This window comes from Trematomus bernacchii, unplaced genomic scaffold (assembly GCF_902827165.1).
Source record: "Trematomus bernacchii unplaced genomic scaffold, fTreBer1.1, whole genome shotgun sequence".
NCBI classification, from domain to species: Eukaryota; Metazoa; Chordata; class Actinopteri; order Perciformes; family Nototheniidae; genus Trematomus; species Trematomus bernacchii.
The window spans coordinates 1,704,159-1,731,035 of record NW_022987648.1 but is presented as its reverse complement, the minus strand read 5'-3'; the positions used below and the strand labels follow the sequence as shown (position 1 = coordinate 1,731,035).

The 26,877-nt window shown below is 41.3% G+C and overlaps 2 protein-coding genes across 2 annotated transcripts; both read left to right on the top strand.

The window, feature by feature from the left end:
- Positions 1 to 1,269: 1,269 nt before the first annotated feature.
- maip1 (matrix AAA peptidase interacting protein 1) lies at positions 1,270 to 5,687 on the top strand. Its single transcript, XM_034134681.1, has 5 exons — positions 1,270 to 1,591; positions 2,532 to 2,603; positions 3,471 to 3,597; positions 4,802 to 4,952; positions 5,042 to 5,687. Exons 1-5 carry the CDS (start codon positions 1,292 to 1,294, stop codon positions 5,118 to 5,120), a joined length of 729 nt encoding a protein of 242 aa, XP_033990572.1. The 5' UTR covers positions 1,270 to 1,291; the 3' UTR covers positions 5,121 to 5,687.
- An 864-nt stretch (positions 5,688 to 6,551) lies between these two features.
- pgap1 (post-GPI attachment to proteins inositol deacylase 1) lies at positions 6,552 to 25,247 on the top strand. The gene is made up of 26 exons (XM_034134271.1): positions 6,552 to 6,810; positions 8,271 to 8,424; positions 10,600 to 10,775; positions 11,266 to 11,437; positions 11,890 to 12,050; positions 13,513 to 13,565; positions 13,666 to 13,732; positions 14,195 to 14,300; positions 14,521 to 14,579; positions 14,684 to 14,767; positions 15,181 to 15,224; positions 15,411 to 15,462; positions 15,538 to 15,615; positions 15,763 to 15,838; positions 16,125 to 16,198; positions 16,281 to 16,332; positions 16,414 to 16,480; positions 16,564 to 16,669; positions 16,787 to 16,825; positions 16,939 to 17,123; positions 18,273 to 18,503; positions 19,029 to 19,164; positions 19,280 to 19,330; positions 19,458 to 19,669; positions 20,393 to 20,497; positions 20,840 to 25,247. Exons 1-26 carry the CDS (start codon positions 6,679 to 6,681, stop codon positions 20,976 to 20,978), a joined length of 2,811 nt encoding a protein of 936 aa, XP_033990162.1. The 5' UTR covers positions 6,552 to 6,678; the 3' UTR covers positions 20,979 to 25,247.
- The last annotated feature ends 1,630 nt before the right edge of the window (positions 25,248 to 26,877 follow it).

Here is a 26,877-nt window from a genome sequence, read left to right as displayed (position 1 = left end):
ACCCAGATTTGGCACAAAAAAAGGGGAATACACGTTTCGCAATTATGCCACATCAAGGTGGAACGCTCTTCCCACAACTGTAAAGGAAAGTAAAACTATACTTACCTTCAAAACCTCTCTTAAAGAGCACCTTCGGGGGAAAGCATTGCAAAACTGGCCCCGGTAATGGTACAAATCTCAACCTGTCGTACAATGGACAGCTTCCCCCCCCCATCTATGTATATACTCGCATTTTAGACTCTGTTACTAACTGTATATCTGTAGACTTGGTATGTCTTAAATGTCCGGTTAGGATGTATTAGAACGAAATCTAAAATGAAAATTGTAAATAAGCCATCTGTATGTAAAAAACCACCTGTATGTAAATTGTAAATAAGCCATCTGTATGTCAAATATGTCTTATATGTCTTAAATGATATGATGAATTGGAAATGGGGGACCCTGATGTAAACAAGACGAAAGTCTTTCTCTGGTCTGCATCCCCTTAACAATTGTATGTTTTGAGCTGTACTGTACTGTACCCAATATACAAGCTGTTAATAAACTTTTCAATCAATCAATCAATCAATCAATCAATGTTTATTTATATAGCCCAATATCACAAATGTTACATTTGTCTCAGTGGACTTCACAGTTTGTACAGAATATCAGTATGACAATACGACCCCCTCTGTCCTTACGTTTCACATCATACAAGGACAAACTTCCAGAGAAAAACCCACAGTTTAAAGGGGAAATGGGAGAACCCTCACTGAGAGCAACAGAGGAGGGATCCCTCTCCCAGGACGGACAGACGTGCAATAGATGCCGTGTGCATTTATAAATGCAAACCGAGTAAAGCCGACTCCGGAAGTGGCGGTATGCACCTTAAAGTTGTTTGAAATCCGCCAAAAAACAAGCCTAGTGGCTCTGCAGCAGGTATACTCAACATTGAGAAACGTCCAGAAACACGTCCCTGTCCACTCCTGAAAACTCCGGCACGGACACTGTTTCCTGCAGCTCCATCTCACAGGAGCCCACAGCTGCCGGAAGTAAACAGCTCCCGGAGGGAAGCGGTGTCACTTCGTTACTCTTCCCCAAAGAAACCAAACATGACTAAAGAGTTGATTCCAAAAACAAACAATATGACATCATACATACATAAAACAAGGTGTTTGTTCTGCAAATAGTGAACATCGTAGGATATTATCAGAATTTGGGTTTTATTATTATCTGTATTTTTTATATTGGCAATTTGTTCCTCACCGGAAGATGCAAGGGCACGGACAAGAAGGCTCCCGGGGGCACAAAGATGGCGCTGCCCGTGCTGAGAGGGTGTCACAGGGTTTCATCAACACTGAAAATTACTCGTCTGTTTTTAAATGAGAGTCCCGTCCTGAACCGGGGTGGGAGACCGCGGCTGCCCCCCCCTCCCGCGCTGCGGCCGTTCAGCTCGGCCGCCGGCGGGCAGCAGAACCAGAACCAGAAGGTGGTGGTGTTCGGCATCCCGAACCCCTTCATCTGGGTCCGAACCCGGATGTACTACTTCCTGATCCGAGTCTACTTTGATAAAGAGTTCAGGATCGAAGAGTTCTCAGAGGGAGCCAAGCAGGTAAACCCGTGAGAAGAGATGGGGCTGAAGTAATGAAATCCATTTGAGATGATCCTTTTACAATCAGTGGTGTAAAGTAACTAAGTACATTCACTCAAGTACTGCACTTCAGTATTTCCATGTTGTGCTACTTTGTACTTCTACTTCACTGCACATTAGAGAAAAATGGTGTACATTAATTTCACTACATTTATTTAATACCTTTAGTTACTTTACAGATCTGGATGAATGATGTGAAATATAATCAAGTCTTAAATCAGACTTTAGTTCCACGTGGAGTAAATTCACAAGCTACCCTGCAGTATACAAAGTCATTCAAACTAGCTGCACCTTTACCAGCTTTGAGAACACTTTAAAGGTCCCATGTCATGGCCATTTCTACTGATCATAATTCCATTGTTGAGGTCTACTAAAATAGATTTATATTGTTCAATGTTCCAAAATCACATTGGTTTCTCATACAGCATCTCTGTATGTGTTCACTCTCTGTCCTAAACGGCTTGTTGGAGCTCCTGCACCCCCCCTACTTTTACTCAAGTACAAGATCTGAGTACTTCTCCCACCTCTGCATAAAATACATGCAGCTTGAAAGCCTTTACCATAAGCAAAATAAATTAACCTAGATTTTCACACTTAAAAAAAGACTGCATGCACTAAAGAGTTCCAGGCTTGTATCAAGAAAGTCACAGCTAGTTAAAGTCCAAAAATGAAGATGTAAGTTTAAGCTTTCTTTTTCAATAACAATATGTATCAAAGTGGTTTCCCAGGTATCTGTCCGTAGTGTGTTTTATAAATCTGTGTGATGATTGCGGCTGTTTCTCAAGGCCTCACAGAGCACATGATCACAGCTGTAGTGTTTTGAATGGGCTGACGAAGTGAAGGCAGGAACCGGTTTTTCAGCATCTTTTGATTTCCTAAATGTCTTTGTTTACTCTTGCAGGCCTTCTCACATGTTTCCAGACTGCTGTCCAAGTGCCAGCTGGATGCTCTGGAAGGACTGGTGGCTAAAGACGTGAGTCTCAAACGTTCTGATCCTCTCCTTACTCAATGTCTGAGTCTGATGCACTCTTCTGTACTACATGCATTTGTATACAACATGCCTGCACTCTTACGGCCCGTCCACACGGCGGCGTGCGTTGAAGCTTCAACGCTTCTTCCCATTCACTTTGAATGGGGTGACGTCACGCTTTGCCGAACTGCATTGTGGTTCCGTCGCTTCACTTTGCTCACGTTGCTCGCTTCAAAAGTAGAGCAATGTTCTACTTTTGAAGCTTCGACGGAAGCGTCAGCCAATCGAATCATATGCCAGTACAAGCTCTAGCCAATCAAACCGCGTCCTTGTGTGCCGGGGCGGGAGATTCATGTGATTGGTTGTTGGTCGAGTTTCAGACACGCCCACCGGCAAGCTTCAACGCACGCCGCCGTGTGGACGCTGCGTTACTGTGTGAACTTTTCTGCATGAATCTAAATAAGAGTTGTAATGGTGGTATTTATAATGTTTCATATAATTCCCTAATTGATTCTCATTTTTTGGCAACAGCATCTATTTCCCTTGTGCATTAGATTGTGTGACGGTAGTGTGCATGGTGTAAGGATTCTGTACATTATCATGCAGCTCAAACATTGATCACTTATTTGTCATAACATGTTCTGGCTCTGGTCCAGGGCATTTCCTTCTTTCCGCCGTGCTTTGAACCGCATTCAGAGTTTCAGAAATGCTCAGATGCAGTTTATTATGAGGGGTTGTAAGTAAGAATAACAAAAAAAAAATTTGAATTTCAAATTAATTGATCACACAAAAAGATATCATAACATAATCAAGACTTCTTGTATCAAAGATAGACTTGCAGTATTCCTATCTAATGTTCTGTGTCTGCAGCTGATTGGGAAGCTGGAGGAGAAGCTGAACCTAATGCCATCCAACTATAAGAAGGCTCTGTCTGTGGAGCCGGAGGAGATCATGTACACCACTCCTGGAGACGTGAGGATCTACTACCATGATGACGGTCAGCAGCAAGTCTACTTCCTCACTCTCTTTTGAAAGGATAAGGCCGAGTGCTATCTTTGTGCTCCTTCTTCTTGTCAGTTAGTCCCATGAAAACCAACAATGAATTTATTTTATAAACAAGTATTTTCTATAAAGGCCTAAAAACCTTTCTTTAAAAAAAAGCCTTTGATTCAACTTTTTTTTCTTTTGTTTGTTTTTAAAATGCCTCCTGCTTTTAGCAATGAAAGGTGCTTTACAACTCAAATGTAGTATTATTATTATTATTAAAGAAAACACCTGATAATATATTTTTCTCTGTGCCAATAATCCATCTCTTCAAGGAGCTCTGGGTGACATGTTCTTTTATTACTATGAACGCACTTCCTGTAGGTTATTCAGATTGAATCTCACATACTCTGTCCTGCTTCTGGAAATACACAAAATGTCCGCTGTTTTGGCCCATTTGTGAGTCTTCTCTTTCTAGATGAATCCTCCGCAGAAAGGCCTCGGGTGTGTCAAGAGGTCGAATGGGATGAAGTGACGGACTGATGCATTGTAGATTTTGTTCTTTGTATTGAATTTGTGGAGAGAAAAATACAGATAAAAGCCAGACTTATATTGCAGATGTAAACAATGTTCAGGTGTCTTTGCTGATTTCGTATATATGAATTGGTAGGGCTGTTTTGAATAGTTAAAAGATTTATTCAAAACTTTGACTTCTCTAAATTCTAAATTAAAATCAACATTCTAATATATATATATGTTATTCTTTCACATGTCTTTTTACATTGTGTCTGAAGCTGAATCAAACCTTACCAGTAACTCCAGAGTTCAAATTCAGTATTTATTGAAACCAAAAAGTTCACAAGATGTTTCATCTGAGCAAATAGTCTGCTTCATTCTAGATTCTAGAAAAGAAAAGGCTTATTTTAGGGTGAAATTGATATTTTATGATTTATCTCAATAAAAGCTTTGAATGTGAAAAAAAGACATTCTGTAAAGATCTGCATTCATTTGTATGGAACTTGTTTTTTATGTTGCCCAATATCACCAATCACAAATTAGCCTAACAATCTGTTCAGTATTCATGTACATACATATCACCCTGATATGTATGTACATATCAGGGTGATATGTATGTACATATGTGTACATGTTGAACCGTTGGAAAAGGAAAAGCCCAGATTATGCATTGATCATCGGTGTACGTTCTTTCTTTTCAGGGAGAACATTTGTCAGCATTCTGATGCGTTTCTGGTATCTGACAAGCGCACGTCTCCCTGAGGACACCATGGAGGGAACGCGGGTGTTCCAGGTGGCGCTCGGTGAGGAGGGAAAAGCAGAAACTAAGAGACTCCTGAGTGCAAACTATGAGTGAGTCCTGCCCGGAGTGTAACCACTTGGAAATGTAAATGTTGAAATTCTCTTGTGTGACTTTGACTTCTGCTCTGACTTTCTGACAGATTCCAAAGGGAGTTCACTAAAGGAGTGGCTCCAGCCTGGACTATTACAGGGATAGAGCACTCCAAGCTTTTGGATTAAGATGCTTTTGATTTGACGCAGTGTTGCTGATTGAAGACATTAACCCCCTCAGTATTTGCCTTCAAATTGAGTTTTTACTTTTGAATCGCACAGAGCAAATGATGATGCTTCTCCTCACAGGGGTGTCAGAGGAAAGCACCAGGACAAAGGTGGAGTCAGACACTGTTCACTGTAGAGAAGACACATGGCAACCCCCCCCCCCCCCCAAAAAAAAACATCAGAACTTGTCTGGTTTTGTATATTTAAGAGTGTGGCCAGATTCATGTATACGTTATTTTCAAATAATTTGTAAATGTAAACTATGATGTTACCATATGGAGGGGCTTGTTCTTGAAAACTCTCATCTTGTTTTCTATTTTTGAAGATTTGTTTCCATAAAACAATGTCTTTCTTTTTTTCAACACAACCCATTACAGTCAACTGATTCATACATATATGCATGTACATGTACAGGTGTATATATACTGTATGTACCTTGTGTATACATGTGTTTGCAAAGATTAAGGCAGCTTGATAAAGCTGCAGCAGACCTTTGATTGTTTTATTAAAGATTTGAGAAATGAAAAATGTGCCATTTATTCCACTCACATTTTAAACATGTTTTGCATTAAAAAAAAATCTTATATAAATCTAGACAGTGCACAGAGCATAGTACCAGTTGTCGCAATTGTTTGTGTTTGAAGAATTACAGTTAATAGGTATTTTTATTTATTTGTATCTTATAAGCTAAGGTGTAGTAAAAGCATAGAAGATTCAAAGTAATGATTATCAAATGCACAATAGATAGAGCATAGTTGTTAGAAATTTAAAAAATGTAGGGGCGGCTCCATCTTTGCTGATGAGATGCCCGAGGAAGTGGATGGAGGACAACCCGAACTGACACTTTGCCGGGTTGATAATCAGGCTGTGTTGGTTGAGCCTCGCGAAAAGGACACGGAGATGTGCCTGGTGCTCTTCAGAGGAGGAGCTGGCGACAAGGATGTCGTCTAAATAGACGAAAATTTAAAAAATGTAGTCGCAACAGTGCAGTGGATCTACTTAAGACATGCAGTAAAAAGTGAAAAGAAATAGTGGACGTGACTCAATGGTGCAATTAAAATTCAGGAATAAGCAATAGGCTATATTGTGTATATGTAAAATAAAGTAAGATGAAACGGAATATAAAATAAAATACTGCTTATTGTATAAATATGTGGACTGTAAACAGATGAATATGATATTAACAAATACATCTTAAAAGAAAAGTAGAAATGAAACGGAAAATTCCCTGAAAGAAAATACATTTAGCAGCTAAATTTAGCAATCCGTATGTGTAATTGTGTCACTCGCTCTCTGCTCTTCCATTGGTCTATTTTCACATATCTCTCCTCCCATTGGCCGAAAAACCTGCCAATCACTAGCTTTTCTGTAGTGTGTGGTTCCTATTGTGAAGTGAGCGGTGGGTCTGACAGCCTGTGGTGTTACGGCGAGGAGGAGTCGGGAGGAGTCCACAGAATGGAAATGAAAAGATGGAGGTGAAACACCTGTAGTATCTGAAACCCAGAGGCACAACTGAACCATGAAACTCGCCACTGTGGCCTTTTACGGGTTTGCTCTGGGGCTACTGGCGGTCGGCCTGCGAGAGTTGCTGACTGGCTTCGAGGAGAACAGATGCAGCATGACCTACATGTTTGAATACCCGGAGTACCGGGTGAGTAGCCATCCAATTATTATCCCCCCAACTCCCAGCATGACGTTCCCCTTACATTAGCTAGTAGCGAAGTGTGCCTCATTCCTGGCCAAGGCTAAATAAACCCTAGCTTGCTAAATGTTTTCATTTCAATACCGCGAAAATAGTGTTTGCATAGAAATGATTCACGTAGAGCTTCTTTAAGCTATTTCCTAAAACATGCTAATGTTACCTAGCAGAACAAGTCAACGCCAGGTGTAGTGCTGTGATGCCTTCTATTTCCTCAATGGGACACACACACACACACACACACACACACACACACACACACACTTCAAGATCCATTGTCAAATACTGTAAGAAGAAACAGATTAGAAATAAAATAATGCAAGATTAGTAATGTAGAAGAAGTGAACAATATACATGTCAAATCAAATAGAAAGCTACATGTTGCAGAGACCAGCCTGGTTGCTTAGAAGTTTGTTGGGGATTTGGATTAGCCACAATTAGCTATGTTCTAAAAGCATACATCAGTTGCTGATCCTACACTCTGAGCCTTTAAGCTTAAAACAGGCTTCAAGTCAGCTACTGTTCGTTTTAGTAATGCAATGGAGCTCTTTTTCTACTGCTTTTTGCCCAATGTGTTCATCTGTCCAGATGTGCAGCACAGCTGGGACAAACTAAGCTATAATCATAAACTCCACACAGGACTGTAGGCTTTTTGTTCTAAGAGAGGTAAATACATGAAAACATCTGTTTGCTGCTTGTGATGATCACGGGCAGAGGGAAAGCTATTCAAATGTAGTACATATTGTTTGAATAAGTAGGCTAATGCTGAGGTGAAAAGCATAGGTTGCTCTGACATCAGTGTGAAACTACATCTGAAATCACTTATTTTGACTTATAAATAATTTAGGAAAAAAAGCATTCTGAAAATGTATTGCTCGTGCTCTCGCATACATTATCTTCAAGATTCTTGTTTTGTTCAAACAACAGTTAAAACCCCTCAAATACTCAATGTTCAATGATAATGAAATGATAAAGCAGTAAGTAGGCCTACTCATATTATATAGGCTGGACATTTTCTTTAATTTAAATGATAGATTATTATAGAAAAGTATTAAAATAGTTGAAGATCCACTTTCTCCTTCAGTTTCCCCCCTTATTAACCTTATCTGTTCATACATGTAATCAGTATTGCCATCCCCAGATGTAGTCTCACACTTGTACAGTATCTGTACCGAACAAAGTACTTTATACTATGGTAATAATAGTCTGGACATCTCTTGTACACATAAAGGGTCAGTTAAACCTGAATGTTCCATTACTACTCACGTAAAAGCAGAGTTTAGACTCTGCAGGTGGCCAGCAGTCTGCTGTGTGTACAGTAGCTGACAAAGGTTAATGCCCAGAGTTAGCTGTGTGGGACTTCCCCTCCTGCTCTGTGTGATTGTGTGTGTCTGTGTGTGTTGTGTTTGCAGCGTGTGTCTCTGCCTCGTCGCGTGGCCAGACTGTACCCAGCGTACGGCCTCTACCTGTACGGAGAGGGTGTGTACGCCCAGGAGACCCGAGCGCTCAAACTCACCGGGGCCCCTGTGCTCTTCCTGCCAGGAAATGCAGGCAGCTACAAACAAGGTAAGTGCAGGAAATAAATGAGCGGTCAACGAGAGTGAGAAAAAAAAGGCAAGGGTTTTGGTTTGGAGAGCAAAGGCTTTCAGATGCAGAAGAAGGAGGTCATTTCTTTTCAATCAGTGGCTGAGGATGTTTGAGGACCTGAGCATAGCTTCATGCTTTATGTCGATGTGACTGACTGGCATGCACACAAGCTTTTCCTTTGGTTAACACGGTGGATGTTACAGTTATGCCAGGTGGGTGGTTTTTGGAATCTATGCATCCTAAAAAACTGGCTTTTACACTAATCACCCAAAAGTGTGTTGTGTTTTCTTTTGCATTTTTTGTTTTGATAAGGTGCTTTTATCATTTGAAAGCAGTATAGATAACCTTTCCACCTTGGTGTTTCCTAAAAGAGTTGTTGGATTATTGTTGTGTTTTTCTCAGAGCACAAGACACTGCATTTGTTTCCTAAATAACTGTGCAACAGAGACTTTGATAACATGCTTACTGTCATTATTCTACAGCCATTACTTTCATGATGTGTTGCCAGTTTGAAGACATTGGTGTACACCCCTTTCCCACCGAACCAGTTCCAGGGCCGGTTCGGAGCTAGTGCCTGATTAGGAACCGGTTCTTCCTGTTCCACGGCAGCCGGCCGGCTCTTATCTGGCACCAAAACACTGCTCTAAGGAACACAGGGCAGGAAAGCCATAAGACAATAGAGTGAAACATTGTCCTTTTGCTCTACTCATCAGATTTGTTAAAAATTAGAACATTATAAATTAATTATATTGTATATGAAATAAAACCTCTTGGGGAATGAAGCCATCAACATAATGTTTTGTCTGAATACTAACTGAGTTATGCTCTCAGGGATGGAAGTCTTCCTGAGATGATGGCGGCCCTGTGTTCTTGCTATCAGTTGTGTGTAGGAGGGGAACACCCACGCTTTGATTTGTGTGAATACAAACACATTCTGCTGTTTGTGATGCTGGTCCATGCTCTCTCTGCTCTTCAACATTTCTGCCTAACATTAAGAGTCTTTGAGCTAATGTATTTTGAACAACAGCTGTTGGTTTGAGAAGCTTCCTAAGTTCACAAGTGAAACAGCTTGATGGAGCACCGGTGTTCAGTAAGATCGGGGTGTTGCTTGGTGTGTCTTCATACAGGGAAGTAGTCCAGACGGTTAGTATCTAACGAGCTTTATTAGCAGTAAAGAGGTCACACAAAGCTGCCCTGAGGATCTTAGGAAGTGATGACTCTTCAATAATCAATCATTCAAACGAAATAAAACAATACTTGGCATATAACAATCATTGCTGCATATATGTTGGTTCATTCATTTATATATTTTATTCTCTCACCCTACCTCATAACATTTCAATTTCAATGTAAAACTGCACATGAATAAGTAGTATCTTTAGTATCCCATGTTTATCTTTTGTACATTGTATAATTGTACTAACTTATCCTCTATATTTATACTATGTATTCGATAGAGATAGAGATACTCTATAGAGATATATGTTTTTACTGTTGATATTTGTATATATTTACAGTTAATGTTTATTTTCTCGGTCATGTTTGAACTCATGCAGGGCCTTTTGTACATCCTGCTTTAACATGGAATGCTGGAAGTCCTATTCTGATGAAATCTAAAGGCACAGTCGTCCACAATCACTGCTAACCTTCATCCGCCAACAAGTCATAATAATAATAATAATAACTTCAATGTATATAGCGCCTTTCAGGGGACCCAGTAAGTAAGCATGAGCCTGGAGTCCATGAGCCAATGCACACCTCTTTCTGCGCAGTGATACGAAGAAAGCAAGAAAGTTAGTTGTACATGAAACTGCTCACAGCACGTCTGTGGATTTTCTTGATAAACAGGTCATGATTTAGTTTCATGAAGGGAACTTGCTGTTCAGTTTTTCAGATATATATTTCTGGTCTAGTGCTATCTAGTTGCATTATATTTGAGAGAGTAGATATCTCCAACACTCTGCAACTCACAACTAAACTAATGACATGAATAAATAGCTGTACAGGTAATAGGGGAACAAATGGTTGAACCGTTTAAGCTGAGCATAGTGTGATAGTTACTTGACTTGAATCTGCTTGATTTCTCAACATGTCTGTAAAAGTCCCAGCCTGGTTGCAGCGTTTGACACCATCAATGTGTTCTTCTCTCTAAAGCTCGCTCCCTGGGCTCTGTGGCCCTGAGGAAGGCTGAGGACATGGAGGGAGGTCTCCACTTCAACGTGTTCACCGTGGACTTCAACGAGGAGCTGGTGGCCCTTTACGGCGGCAGTTTGTTGAGGCAGACACACTTCCTGCACGAGAGCATCAAAGCCATCCTCAGGCTATACAAGGTCAGGCCTCAAATATCATCGAGTCGTCACACGGGGTCACTTACTTAGTGACAGACAGTGCTGGGGTTGAGTGTGAGGGTGCATATCTCCTTTCATCACACTCTACATTTAGACTTTATAATTAACCCATCTGACTAGCACATATCACAGTAGTACAAAAAACATGGCATAATGTCAATTAAAAGAAGCATTAGACAGAAAACACACCTGTCCAAAAACACTTAATTTATGAAGTCTCTAAAGATCATAACAATGTTAACCAAATACAAAGTGACCCTTCAGAGAAACACAAGTGACAGCTTAAACAAAGAGGATAATAAGAAATATAGATAGATGTGTTGTCTACTGCACTATCGAATGGAAATACTGAACCTTTCTAACACTACTATTTAATAACAATCCTCGACCCAGAGTTTTAGTAAAGTGATTGTAGTAATTACATAAACCTCAAGTTTCAACACTCAGTATTCTCCTTTTCTCTGCCTGCCAGCACCTGAAGACCCCCCCTCAGAGTGTGGTTCTCGTTGGTCACTCCATGGGGGGGGTGGTGGCCCGGGCGCTGTTCACCCTGCCCCGCTTCAACACCAATCTGGTGAGCCTCATCATCACACAGGCCTCCCCCCACCTGGCTCCAGTGCTGGCCCTGGACCCCTACCTGCTGGGTGAGGACCCCTCAGGCTGTCTGCAGTCGTCCCGTGCTTTCACTGCAACACAACCACTGCTGCTTAAACTGATTATCTGAGTAGCTTTATCCAAAGGAGCACTGTGTTGTTCAGCTGCTATGAAAAGTTGCATTTGTATGACATTGGACCTTAAACTGAACTCTTTACTTACCATCAAAAACAGCCAACCAAGTACTAGGGTTGAGTGCTTAACAATGGCTTCCCTTCAGCTGTTAATAATATAAAAAAACAATCATTCTATCACAGCTTTGACTCTACCTTATCTGGAAACTTAGTCAAGATTCAAATGCAAGCTGTCGGATTCGTACTTTACATTTGACAGTGACTTATTTGGGTTTGTAAACATTTTCAGAACCTTTCAATACCATTTATGTACTATGAAATATCAAAATGAGGATAACTAAACTTGTCTTTGTCCCTGCTCTATGTAGATTTCTACTCTGCAGTGAGACAGAAGTGGGTGAACCAGGCCAAAAAGCTCAGGAACGTCACAGTTTTGTCTGTTGGGGGTGGTTACCGTGACTACCAGGTCCGCTCCGGCCTCACATCCCTCCCTTGTCCCCCAGGAGACCCGAATAAGTTGTCACTGGTGGTAAGTGCTGTTATAATGATATCATGTGTTCTGTCTGTCCAGAGCAGTGTTTCGTCAGCCGCTATTTATCGTACCAGGAAAATCTGTTGGAGTCCGACTAATTCAAATCTTTACTACATTTTACTTAACTTTATCTCAAGACATAATGTCCAGTAAAAATAATTCCATCTAAGCACAATTTTACATTTTTAAAGGGTTTTCAAGGATGAGTCAGCACAAGCTGCTCTCATCGTTGCCACAAGCTGCGAGGACAGACTCTGGTTATGGAGATCATATTTTCTCGGCCTGCTACGTCCTCATTAATGATGGCCAAAGTAGCCTGTGAACCCAGTACCAGCGTGCCGGTGGAGAGAATTCTCTCTGCAGAAGTTGCAGAACAGAATTAAACAGACCCTGATAAAAGCAAAGATTTTATTAAACCTTCATTGACAGCTGAGCTGACTCCTCACTCCTCTTAACTGCTTCTGTAGCAAAAGGCTAAAAACAAGCATGTTTGCCTTTAAAGGTCCCATGTCATGGCCATTTCTACTGATCATAATTCCATTGTTGAGGTCTACTAGAATAGATTTATATTGTGCAATGTTCCAAACTCACATTGGTTTCTCATACAGCATCTCTGTATAGTATGTGTATTCACTCTGTCCTACACGGCTTGTTGGAGCTCCTGCCCCCCCCTCCCTATGAGCCCAGTGGCCGTCTGCGAGACAGCGAGACACAGCGAAACCCAGCCCGAACACACACACACACACCCGCAGCCTGGCTGGGAGTTTGTGTGTGTGCTCACACACCGACTCACAGCCTCGCCGCGTCCCGCCGTCTCAGGGAGGAGAAATCGGCGGAGCTGCAGCTGAGAAAAGATTGAGTGTGTGTGAGGAAGTCCTTAAAGTAACGGCTCCACTAATTGGTCCATTTGGGTATGGGCACGTCACTGTACCCAGGAAGAAAATAATGGAAAAAGAGAAATGTCCAACGAGGCGTTCTGGGGCAGCATAGACAGGTCTTCTCTGTGTTAGAGTTTTACTCGCTACAGGGTGTACTTTGAGGGTTTGTGACTCTGCAGACCGGTTACATGCAGAAAAAGCTACATAACACACAAGGGGACGGGTAATAACCGGAAAAGCATGACATGGGACCTTTAACTAACATCCATAGAAAGGTTTGGTCTGATTTTGAGCTCGAGCATCTACAGATTAATTCCATAACTGATGTTAAAAAAGTTAAAGAGCCTTGTGATGAAAAAAGATGCAATAAGTAAGTATAATGACAAAATCTCACAAATTAATGAGTAAGTGTTTAAAAACTATGAGAAAGCATCTACAGGTGAAGTGACTGGGTCGAAATGTAGTTCCTGCTTCAGAGGTGTTATCTTCTGCCTTATGAGCCCTTATGAGACAATAACTCAAATACTATTGTTTTGATCTTGTGTCACTCTGACTTTTCATGTCATCTTGTTTTTGTCAAGGCAACTGCAGTTCCCAGGACCTGGGTGTCTACTGACCACCTGTCCATCGTTTGGTAAAAGACATGACCTTATGTTTGCTAGACTTTGCATGTCTTTAGAACTATATTTAAATAGTATGCAGATGATATAAGTATATATGCCCTTGTGTTCCAGGTGCAAAGAGCTTGTTCTTGCTACTGTCAGGGCATTATTCGACCTCATCGATCCTGAAACCAGACAGGTTGGTACAGGAAACCTTAATACTAGGGATGCACCGATTTAAAAAATGGTTTGCCGACTAACAATTTTGCAGATGTTTTACTGTAAATACTGTAATAGTAGCATAATGCAGACAAGGACAGCCTATCCCTTTAAGAGAGAAAGAGGGGGATATGTGTGTGGTGTGTGCATGTGTAGAGCGAGATAGAGAGCGAGAGCGAGAGAGAGCGAGCGAGCGAGAGCGAGAGCGAGAGCGAGAGCGAGAGCGAGAGCGAGAGCGAGAGAGAGAGAGATATTCTGGAAGTTAACGGGAGAACAGTATAACAAAGTCACAAATATAAACAATGGCAGAGAACATTGAATGTTGGATTTCATTTACCTCACAGAGGAGAGGAGACTGTACTGTACTAGAGACATTATATTTATTTTTGATAAGAATGCTTCTTCCCATCTGTCTCCAAGCTTACGTGTTTGTTCTTATTAGTTCTCAGTAAACCCAGAGAAGAAAATGGCTGTCCTGAACCATCACTTCATCAGACACCCTGTCAGGATGCTGGAAGAAACTCAAGAAACCTCCGTCTCCATCTCAGGTTAGAGGGACACACCTCACCCTGGAGAGCCGAGGAAACAGACGTGCCAGTACTCTTCAGAAGTCTAGTGTTTACAGCACATTCATGTCCATGTGCTTTTAGAACCATATTTCTGCATACAGTATGCATTCATTTTCTCTATAAAGCAAAGTGAATGAATGAAGATTTGACTGAGTGGCATTATTCATGAATCACTTCTTTCTGTGTCTTTTTTTTCCAGATTTTCCTGAAGCATGGAGTGAAGTTAACACACTGCGTCTGGCTTACAGCACACCAAAGGTATCAGACGTTGTTATTTATATATATATTTGAGAAAACAAAAGCCCTGATACTGTCACAAAATGAATAGGCTGGTTGTCTTCATTGTTGCTCTGTGTCTACAGGAAGGACAAGTCAAATACTTTCTGTTTGCCCTGTCGAGCCGCAGGAAAGCCTACAGCCATTTCTACTGCCGGAGCAACAACCTGGTGAGAGTTGGCCGCACTGGGCTAATGCTGGGCTAATGCTGGGCTAATGCTGGGCTAATGCTGGGCTAATGCTGGGCTAATGCTGGGCTAATGCTGGGCTAATGCTGGCCTCCCCTCTGTGTTTAACTCACTCACACATGCTCCCCCCTAAACACCTCATATCATCAAATAATTACTTGCTTTGCCAAAAAAATCACTTAGTATTGCAAAACAATGGCTTAGTATCTAAAATAATGAATCACACACGGCTATGATTTCATCTAATCTTTTTTCTTTTACAGACAGGTATGAACTTTTATAGATGACTCTTGTTTATGCTTGAATATGTCTTTTACACAAAATACATTTGTGGAAATGGGCTTCCAAAGTCATCTGTACTAATTCTGATTGTGATTATTGTTGTTGTCCTACAGGAGATGAGTAGCTGGGTGTACGGCTGTGTGAACGGTTCTTCATGGTGAGAATCTGATAATAGTGTTATCTCTTTCCTACTGTATATTCTCCATCAGCATCTGGATAGTTGAACTGTCCTATTTGTTCTGCACTTTATTACAACGAACAGATCATATGATGTCATTTGTGGTTATATTACAGCAGATGATGTTTCCAAAATGTTTCATTTTTGCTCTTTTATATTTGACAGTGTGCATACAGTGGATCTGTCCACAGGAACTGAGCTCCTGCCACCCTACAAGGTAACTGTCCTCTGAAGAGACACCCTCCAGTCTGAGCTGGTGTTGGTTACTCATGGTTACTGTTCTCCTCCTCAGGTCCTCGTTCTGAGTCTCAGCAACTTGTCTTCAGTTACTCATCTGCTTGTTTCTGCCTCCAACCTCAATGGCAAACAGGTACATTCATGCTATGAGGCCTGAGACAGCCCAGCAACAGTAGCCAGAACAGACAGAATAAAAAGTCCGTAACAACCTGGTTTAGAATTATGACTAATGTTCATTTACAGTATAGAAATGTCATAACAAAGTGTGTCTGGTCCACAGTTTACAGTGGAGTGCGAGTGGCAGAGACAAGAATCTCAGACTCTGTCTGTCCCAGCACCACATGTCCTGTCCTTTGGTGAGTAATGTTTCTAGGTTCATTTCCATCTACTGGTGTTTTGCTTTTTCAAATTTAGCATACAAAACTTGAGTGGAATTTTGAACAAAATCTTTAAATATAACTCATGTTTGGCTGAGGTGGAAAAGTTGGTGTATGGATGAAAGCAAAATGTGACAATGTGCAATCGAGGCAGATTTAGAAATGAACCCCGTCGTCTATTGATGCAGATGTTCTTAGATAGATGGATAGATATATACTAGGAGGGAAAAGACACATTACTTTCAGTAACTGTTGGTTGTTCCAGGTCTGACTGCCAGCGATGTTTCTGTCAACTCCTCTGGACTTCTTCACATCATCCAGCTGCAGCACTTCCACCAGGTAGATCTGTGTTCGCTAATGCTCGCGGCCTCTATCACTGATCTTCCTGTCTAACTGCATTCTAAACCCTCTGTGTCTTTAGGTCTATCAGGCTCTGAGGATTAATGTGGCAAGCCAGTGCAAAGTACACAAAGGTAAGTTCTTGTTGTGATACATAGGCAGACACATTGGCCCATCTTCAAATGTAATAATGACCATTTGACATGTGCCTGCAGATAGACTGCCCAACGTGTACAGAATACATGTCCCGTGGTTTGGAGAGGACTCTTTAACCACCGCCAGGTCAGTGTGTCTCTGAGCTCTTTCTGCTGGCACTCACACGTCATATTCACTGATTCTGACACTTGATGTTGTCTGTTTGCCAGTGTGCCGTCAGTGACTGAGATCTCAGGGATGCTACACACAAGTCGTCCAGACAACAGCTCAGGTGTCTTCCTTCTGCTCCACACTGCCCCCAACTGCCAATATAAGGTACTACTCCTCAGGCGTGGGAAGTACTCAGACCACCATTCATCATGGCAAATGTTTTCTCTAATCACCGATAAGAAGGTTAGAACATGATGTGAAATATATGGTTCTCCCCCTCAGGTATCAGTAAGGACTTCATTACCCCGGGTGTTGGGACAGGTAGAACTTTCTAGTATTTTATTTTCAGTTTGTTTGTTTCAGTTTCATTTAAATCACTTCAACATTTATTGTTCCCCCAGGTCTGATCGGATCTGTTCTCTCTTATTTTGCAGATACTGCGGTTCTGTGGTCCTATGGTGCCTGTGTACACAGCTGTTACCCTGCTCCTGGCCTGTAGGGGGCAGCTGTGCTCCATCCTGAAGTCCAGGCGCTCTGCAGACATGAGCCAGGTGGTGGGCAAAGGCCTGCAGCCCCATCAAGTCAATCTGCCTGTTTATATTCTGCACATGTTACTGAGGTGAGGCTTTGGAAGTTGAATTTAAGTGGAGATGGGAGAAGTACTCAGATCTGGTACTTAAGTAAAAGTAGTAAGTACCAGAGTATAGGAATACTCCGTTACAAAAATCCTGCAATCAAAATGTTACTCAAGTAAAAGTAGAAAAGTATTTGCATCAAAATATAGTTAAAGTACCAAGAGTAGTCATTATGCAGATTGGTCCATTTCAGAATAATATATATGATATGTTTTATAATGATTGATCATGAAAGTGTTCTCAAAGCTGGTAAAGGTGCAGCTAGTTAGAATGACTTTGTAGACTGCAGGGTAGCTTGTGCATTTACTCCAGGTGGAGCCAGTGGCGACTCGTCATTAGGGGCAGGCTGGCACAGCCCCACCTAGTGTCAGCAGAAAGTAATGCAAATAATAATTCCCCAAATATGCAAAAAAAATATATGTTAAAATATATTTTAAGATCATGTTTAGTCCTCTGATTCGTCTGTACATTGCTGTTTTAGTCTGTGTTCTTCTAATTAGTGTCTACAGTGTGCCTATTGAGCGATGTGGGGCAAGTCCCTCTCTCTGCTGTTAAAATGAATGGGTGCTGTAAAAACTACACTGTTTAGGCTATTGCTCTGCTGGATCGATTGATATTGTGACCTTGGTGATGAGTGTCTACAGCTATTTGTTTACGTGTTTAAAAAAAGCACCAGAAGCTTATATATACACATCTAAGTTGTTCGTGCCCCACCACTTTTGTACATATCAAAACGCCACTGGGTGTAACTAAAGTCTGATTTAACACTTGATTATATTTCACATCATTCATCCAAATCTGCAAAGTAACTAAAGGTATTAAATACATGTAGTGGAGTAAAAGTACACAATTTACCTCTGAATTGTAGTGGAGTAGAAGTACAAAGTAATAACATTGAAATACTATAAAAAAAAGTAGTCTAACAAAAAGTATACTTACTCAAGGTACTTGCTTCTCCCCCCTCCGATCAGCTGTAGCTGGTTTCAAGATGTCTGGTTTGTAGACAAACGTCTGAATGTCTGAATTGTAGTGGAGTAGAAGTACAAAGTAATAACATTGAAATACTATAAAAAAAAGTAGTCTAACAAAAAGTATACTTACTCAAGGTACTTGCTTCTCCCCCCTCCGATCAGCTGTAGCTGGTTTCAAGATGTCTGGTCAGTTCTCTACCTCCCCCCCATGGATGCCCTCCCCTCAACCACACCTGACATGACATTCCATGAGGGTGGGGTACCAGTTGAAGAATGGCCCCACCCCCTGTCCCCTCTGTTTTACATCTGGGGGGCCGCTGTGGCGTTCTGGGGAAGTGCACTGCTGCGTCTCATCGTGAGGCTGATCTCTCTAATACTGGCTCCACTGCACAGGTCGGGTTGGACATTTAAACATCAGGATATGTGAATTCAAACTATTTGGATGGTCTGTAAGCATTTCAGTACGTATGTTTCTGCATGGCAAATAGGAAGCTTACACTCAGCTAGGCCTTGTGTGTCTGATCTGTATTTCAAGCTTAATCAGGAGGGTGTTTATCTTTTCCATTTATTTTTGCCATATTTAAGGTTTTGTTTTTCCATGGTTTAGAAATGTGCGAATACCCTGATGGAAAGGATGCATTATTAAATATGAGCTGATATGCATGCATTTCTGAAACTTGGAAATGTAAACATTAGATAAAGCCATATTTAATATTCTTGGTTCATTTGCTTGACTTATTAGAGTAACTCACAAGCTGTCAATATGTGTTATGTTTTAAGGAATGTTATATAAATCAAGCTACAAATGATATATGACCAAACCCAATTTAACAAGTGGAGATTTCTGGCAAATTTCAGACTTTAGAAATATTTAGTTCAAAAATCCATATTCAAATCCAAACCTCCTCTTCTTTGCAGACCATCCGTCTCTAGAGACTGCGGCACTCTGCCACGGCGGACCCTGCTCCTCATCACTCTGAGTCTGACTGTTATGGGGGGGGTGTCCTGCGGGGCGTTGTCTATCTTTGCTGCCTTTCTGCTCCATCTTTACAGAGTGAGTCTCAGCACATGGTCATACAGATGTCTTTATACACAGTAGCATTCATTATTAAACCGATAAACTACAACATTGACTCTGCTCCCCCGACTGTCTCCGTTTGCATGTGCAGGTGCTGAGGCTTCAGATGACAGAAAGATCCTTGAGTCACATGTTAAATCTGGTAAGATTTCCAGCACCAGATGATCACTTTGGTGCAGTTTGAGGTTGCATTGGATGTAAATGCAGAGGCAGGGTTTAGCAGCTATTCCAATTGCATGTTGTCATAGTGTTTCCCACCATCTGTCCAGGCCCCCCGGCAGCACAAGGAAGCAGAGAACGGCTCGGTGGAGGGAGACTCTCAGAGCAGGTCTACAGAATGTAATGGCGCCCCCCTGCTGTCTGAGTGCGCCCTGCAGGAGGTGCGGGATGACTTACAGCTTCACCTCTGCCTGTCGGCGCTCTTCACGCTGCCTGTCATGCTGATCGCACCCTCACTCATCCACTGGATCCGCAACCTGAGGTAATGTAAATGAGTGTGAGAGACAAAGCGCCTGCTGGTGGGGTCACCACGGCTGTGTTTATTAGAATGTCTGCTAATTGCAACTACATCATTAAGAGTGCTAATAAGTGCTATGTATCTGTTTAAGAAAAATACAAATGTCAACATAAAAAAAATGGAACGACCACACCAATTTCCAGCCACAATCACACCTGCAGCAGCGCTACATTGGGCCCAGTCTATAAGGGAAGTAGTATGTCCTATCCTATCACTTCCTGTGCCCTCACTCAGACCACACTAATCGCCAAACAACATTTTTTTTAAGTCTTTCTCCACTCCCCTACATTTACAGACATATATTGGCACATTGTTTTGCAAGCTGATCCATTACTGGATCCTTCACTTTTTTGATGAGAGCAGCTGTTGAATCTTTACCCGCTCCAGAGGTGCTGTGTGTCTAATCTGACCTGTGATCTGTCTGTGGAACAGAGCGGAAAAGAGGACTCTCCCAACAAGCGACATACTGCTTCGCTTTCATGAATGATGTCCTTGGTTTTAAGTGTATTTCAGTCATTTGCATGATATGGCTGATACCAATATCACTTCATTTAAGTGATTATTTTCACAGTAACTTTTATAGCAAGCGTATGCTCAATTGCATACAGTAATAATTGTTGTTTGACACAATGTCGTGGGTGTGTACATGGTGAATGAAAAACAAATGTGTGCTGTGATCCTCTGCAGGTATTCCCCCCAGTTGGACCCTGACCCTTGTTGGCCGCTCTCGGTGCCTCTAATTATTGTGTACATGCTGCTTATAAACTGCAACACTTTAAAACTCAGCAACAGGTAAGCACATTGTCACCAACACATTCACTAAGACTCTGAATGAACCTAAACAAAGTAGAGTCACACATTTAAGAGAGAAACATTTGGGGAAATAGCTGGGGGGTTTTCATCAAGGAGCTACACCACCACATTGTGCAAATTGATCCACCTCATCACACCACTAGACACTACCAGTAAACAGGGAATGCCTGCTGTCACCGTCAGTGAAAAAAACATATTTTCTTGGAATATCCTCATCCCACGGCTTTACGTTTTAAATTGGAGGTGTTTTACTTCCAATGGCTGTTATAGTCCACTGTATAAATGTTTTTCACGATCCATCTTTTTCTTCATCTCTTTCAGTAAACTCCTGCCTCTGACATCCTGCATCCCGCTCCCTATGTCCATCGCCATGGTGACCTTCTCTCCACTCCACCTCTACAGAGTCAGCTACTTCCTGTTGGCGGCGCTGGTCCCTCTGGCCTCGTGTGTTCTGCTCTGACGGTATCTGTCTGCTTTCAGTCCACATCTCCACCATAACAAGCCTTTCTCTGGATTACAGCCCGCCTCCCTGCTGCTGCTCCGGACCCATCTGTTCTGGAAACACGCGCTCTATCTAGCTGCCGTGGAGCAGAGCCATAGACATACATAGCTTGGGGAACTGTCCGCTCGATGTTAGCACTAAAAGCCCCATGGAAATTACTCAATGTTTTAGAATGGGAGGATGTAATGACCCTGGAGCATTTGGTGCGAATATGGCTCCAAACGAAGGATTGACCTGAAACCAAGTTTGCCTTACTCTGTATTTCTATAGCTCTGCCTTCAAGGAGCACTAACTCCACTACCAGTGAAGCTACTGATACTAGAGAATCTCAACAGGGTGTTACTGTTCAAATATGTTGTTGTGTTTGTGTGGTTTCTACGGTCTACAGTGGCATAGTTCACTGTGGGCCCTACACTGTACACTGCTTCACTGCCTACTGCTTAGCGATGACTTGTGTTCTCTTTACCTAACGACTGTCCTAGCACTGCCACCAAACCTGTGTACGCGCTCCATAGGAAAATCCAAAGTAATCATGTTTACATCCCCCCCATATCCACCTCTCTGGTGCAGAACAATGACAGCCAATGGAAGTTGTGCACTGGAGAAGGCTTTGGTGCATGTGCAGGTTCTGATGTGCCTCTCTTTGTGTAAACATGTAATTGGCACCGCTGCAGGGCTTGATCCGGAGACCTCCGTGTGAGACCGCCTGCAGTCTGTTTTAAAGTGCCACACTTGCACAAATTAGGATTAGGCCAGGAGTGAATAGGGGAATTGGGAGATAAAGATTCTAAACAGACAAATGATCAACTGGGGCTGGGACAAATGATTCATATTTATTGAGTGTTTATGTCAGAGACACACAGTTACATGGTTAAATACAGACGGTGCGTCACTGAGATTATATTTATGTAAAATCATGATATGGTCCTTGGTGTTTTGATACGATGCAGCTGAAGCTGTATGTTGTTTTTGATGAAGTTTAAAAAGCAGCTTACTTACTTCCTCTAAGCCTCGGATTTATGTTCATTGGAGGATTATGGGATGTCTGTTCAGTATTGCAGCTGATGTACAGTATGATTGGAGCTTCAAACTGCACTTGGGGGTTACTGAGAGAAGTGAGTTGTATGTCATGGTTACTGTTCATCCACTCTCCCAGTGGCAGGTGGACCGATGAAAACTAAAGACCAAGGAAACCACCACCTTTCTGTCTTACTTTTTTATTTTGTTTTAAATACCTTTTTCCGAATCGCAAAACTACCTGTCTATGTTTCTATCTTCTGTTTTGAAATGCTTTTACTTAATGTGTAAGAACACTTGGAATTCTTTTGACGATTTTTAGGAGCAATTGAGAGGCTAGAGTTATTCTTTATCTTTGTTATTGTCAACAACCCGTTTAATAGTCAACCTCAAGCCCATTGCTCCCTCCTGATGACATCATTACAGGCTTGGTTATTTCTTTCAAAAGCTGCCCACTGTAGTTTATAGTAACCATAAAGCATCCTGGTGGAAATAGTGCATTTGTTGGGGACTATTTTCAATGGTGGATGAATCCACATTTGTTAGCATGATGGTGTACTATGTGTGTGCGATGATGGTAATTCAGGACTAAGGTCAGCCATTGCAACAGTGAACTCTATGGCACAGTATCAGGCTGTTACACACACAATCCATTGAGTTGCTCTTGCTCTTCAAAAGGGATTGTTGACAGCAGGAGAAACAATGGGAAATAATCTGACTATTTCTCTTTGACTAGTTTTAGTAAGTCTTTTTAGGGAATGATGTTAAAGGATGTCACACGCTTTTGGATTTATTTTGCCACGATTGCTTCACAACCTCATTATGATCAGTGTCTTAGGCCTATCATTTGTTTCTTTATGGTATGTGGGTCACATGACGGTGATTGATCTACTACAGCTGAACTACAGTTGGATTTCACATTGTGTGTATGTAATGCCTCTGTGTTCAGGTATTGTGTGTTTCTGCTTTGTTTTAAGGGAGACACTACAGGTGAATAGGGTGGACATTTTAACATGTCCATAATAGGGACATTTTATTTTTTCAAATGTGCAAATGAGGCATTTTCTCATTCAGCACGTTCTAATTTGAATACATTTCCGGAACAGAAGTGTGACATTAGATAAAGCCAGGTTTAAAATCGATTGATTGATTTGACATGTAATAGAGTTGTGTAGGGTGTATCTTTGTGTCACTCCATAAGTCAGAAAATACTCAACCAGTACATCAAATAATCCATTTTGACCTTGACAGGAATGACACTATGACATTTGGTGTATGTAGATCAGAGCATGAGAAATAACGTATTTTTAAGAAACAGTTTTTAAGATATCGTATTGTACATTTCCAGCGCCTACATTTTGCAACACAGTACAGGCGATAGTGTAACAAATAGATGTTCACCATAACACTTCTACAGATGATCACCTACATGAATACATTTGCTTTGTTTAACTATAAACAAGGCATTATCTAAAGCAACATTTTGGGTAATTTAGGAGAAATCTACAGAAACAAATGGACAAAGTTAGTCAAAAAAAAAGTGTATTTTGTGGATGTTTTCTTGCCACTAGTCTGAAAGAAGACATGTAAAGTAGCTGAAAGTGATTTCCTGTAGTGTCTCCTGCTGCTGCTCAGCTCTCATGTTGCTGAGCAGCTGCTGTGCCTTCCTGCTGCTGAATGCAGCGCTGCGTCTGTCCCACCGTCACGCCTCAGCAGCAGTGTCTTAGTGAAATGATAAAGGTCTACAGTGAATGTGTTTACTCACTAAAACATGACTTCAATATGGCAGTATGATTTCACATTTGTGTGGCTCTATAAAAAAACTAAAGAGAACTTCATCAGGGACCGATCCCTCTTGCCCCTGCAGTAAGCACAGTCACGAGTCAGCGTTCTCCGCTGCTGTCCCCGATGAGAATGTCCCTGCACAGAATGTCTTTGCGTGTCTATGGATTGATTACTGGTGGCGTAAGTGGTCAGCTTTTCTGTGCACGTGTGTGTTTGGTGCAGTTTTAGTGCTTTGAGACGCACATGGTCGGCCTCTTTGTAAATTGGTGGTATACACTACTAGAAGAAATGAGTTGAGATTAGATGTGTTTTTATATCAATATAAATGTGATTATATCGGTGTTCACTGTGACATGATGTTTCACATTTTTTACATGAGGGTCTTGATTCTAAACTGATATACTATGACTTTGGCATTTTCTTTTTTATATTCCATCAGAAGAAAATAATCTTTCTTACTCACAAGATCCTTTTTTAACCTTATTGTCACTGACAATTAGTCAATTATTTTCACAATTAAATTCCTTTCTTTAACTTTATTTTCACTGAAAATGTGTCAATTATTCTCTTGATTTATGACAAGGAAGTCAAGAGTAAATGATTGTCCAATAAGTCTTTACAGTATGATACCTCAGGCAGGCATCTTGTTACTTTATCATCTTGTCAATAAAATCTACATTATACAACGTACAGTATGTTTAAAAAAACATTTCCTACAGACCAAGTTCAGACTGAGATTTGTCCCGGCTTTGTGTCAAATCACAGTTTAACTTACTGCAAAAGAATGACTCAGTCAAACCAAATCCCTTTTTAGAACAGAACATTTTAACGGATACAATTTCCCTTATGAAATGTATTCCAGTGTGGAATCAGTCATAAGCATGCTCTGGTGTTCTCAGCACAAACATCCTGATTTAAGACTGTAGTACAATACCACAATAAGACATACTCACGATAATGACAGCCAACGATGAATCTGTCATTTTCTTTACCAAGTAACCTAGCTGATGGTTTATCTAGTACTATGGGAGTCAAAGTAATATTGTTCTGTTACTACCGTTTCTAAGTGCTTTAAAGTCCAGTAACCCTATCATGTTTCTTTATTCAGCTTCTGCCTACAGTGACTTCAAACCTGTAACCTCCTGCCAGCTCGTCCTTGTTGTGCACAATAAAGTGTCCTCTGACCTTAATAATAACCTGGCAGATGAAGGAAGTGAAAATGTACCATATCTGAGGGAAGGTTTCTTTTTTGTGTTGAGGCTTTGGTGTGAGAGAATGTTCTTCTCAGGTTTAAGCATTATTGTGTCAAAAGTGACTGCTTTGATGTTTTTATATTTCTCACATTTTTATCTGATGTCATTGTAAACGGTCAAACTGTGCAATTTCTGGCACTATTGTTGTTGCAATAAAACAAAAAATATGTAATTGTTGTCTTGTTACCGTGGTATTAGTATTGTTGTTGTTGTTAGTAAAGAAATGTTATTGAAAGAGCCTTACATTTCGATTATATATTAAGTGGAGCTGCTTTGAATAATAAAGATGTTAAATAGTCCTGCCCTAACAATGAAGTGAGTGAGATGTCAATCAAACATTAGGCGCTCACAATGAAGTGAACCACAATTTTACATTTGAATCAGTATGGAGAAGATGGGTGTTTCTCAATGTCGAGGAAGGCTCCTCCAGAGCCACTATTTCAAGGATGCTACGTCATCGAGTCCCGCGGAAGGACTGTTCCAATGTCCAGGATCCTTGGAATTCTACCGAGGACTGAATCCTTCGTTGCGGGAAATTTCGAGGCTGCACATGTGTATCCTCCGCGGTCTTAAAATCCCCACAATGCTTTGCGCACGGACCAATTTCCAAAATCTTTGCCGGAAATCGCGCTCCATTTAAGGCAGGGCCTCGCATATGACGCACACCTGTTAGCCTATTCCACCATTCTTCGTTTTCCGAGGCTAAGAAGGATTCTTGCCTCGCTTCTGAAGGACCTGACTCGGAAGACATGTCCTACCAAGGAAGCGTCCTCGACATTGAGAAACACCCGATAGAGAGGCGAAGTCCTTCCCTTTCCGGTGGACCTCCATGGGACCTTATTTCGGAAAAATTATGTATTGAAGTCAATGGAGAGAGAAAGATTATTTCGATTCCGTTTTAATTGTGCCATGAATTACACATATGATGTTTGTCAATTTAAAAGATAATTTTGCAAGTCAAAAAAATTAAAATGTGTCGTAAAACTGTGAAGTAACACATTGAATCGTGTGAAACGCTCAATGAACTACATCTCTGGTCTCGCACACGTCACCATCACCAAGATGGCCGTCACGTTGGCACATTTCACTTCTTTCTTTCAGAATGAGGCAAAAAGTATTAAAAGAGGTGAAAATCACTCCAAGTCTGGGCATGTTGAGAGCTGTACATACACACAAGGGGAGTTAGTCGGTTCCGTAAAAGCCAGCATGCGGGACCGGCTTTACAAGGTTTCGGTGAGTAACACGAGTGTAATGTGTAACGTTAATGACATCACTTACGCGACTCTGGGATTTGTAGTCTTTCTAGTTGCGTATTTTTCATAGTCTTATTTCAACAGTTTTACGACAAACTGTGACTTTTTTGACATGGAAATTATTTTTTAAGATTGACAAACATCATTCATATGTGTAATTCATGGCACAATTCAAACGGGATCGAAAGATAATCTTTCTCTCTCTGCGTGGAGGAAGATGAGGGCCAGGCTGGACATGGAGGTCTTCACCGCTTTAGTCTATCCAGGACCGGGCCCCTCTCTTTAATCCCTCCATCAGATCTGCTCGATGTGTCCACACCACATTCAAAGGGAATGCATACGTTCCTTAAATAAAAGAATGCCAAAACAGCACAAAGTAATGTCAAAGTGAGTTTAAAGGCAGATATCTCTGCCACCATCTTCAAAATTAGTAAGACTGACCGGACCGGATCTCTTTGAAAGGAGAGACATATTTATCTGAGATAATATCGTAACATTTTGTTTCATATTTGAACTTAGTTAAACAAAGGTCACTTTCTTTATTTGCAA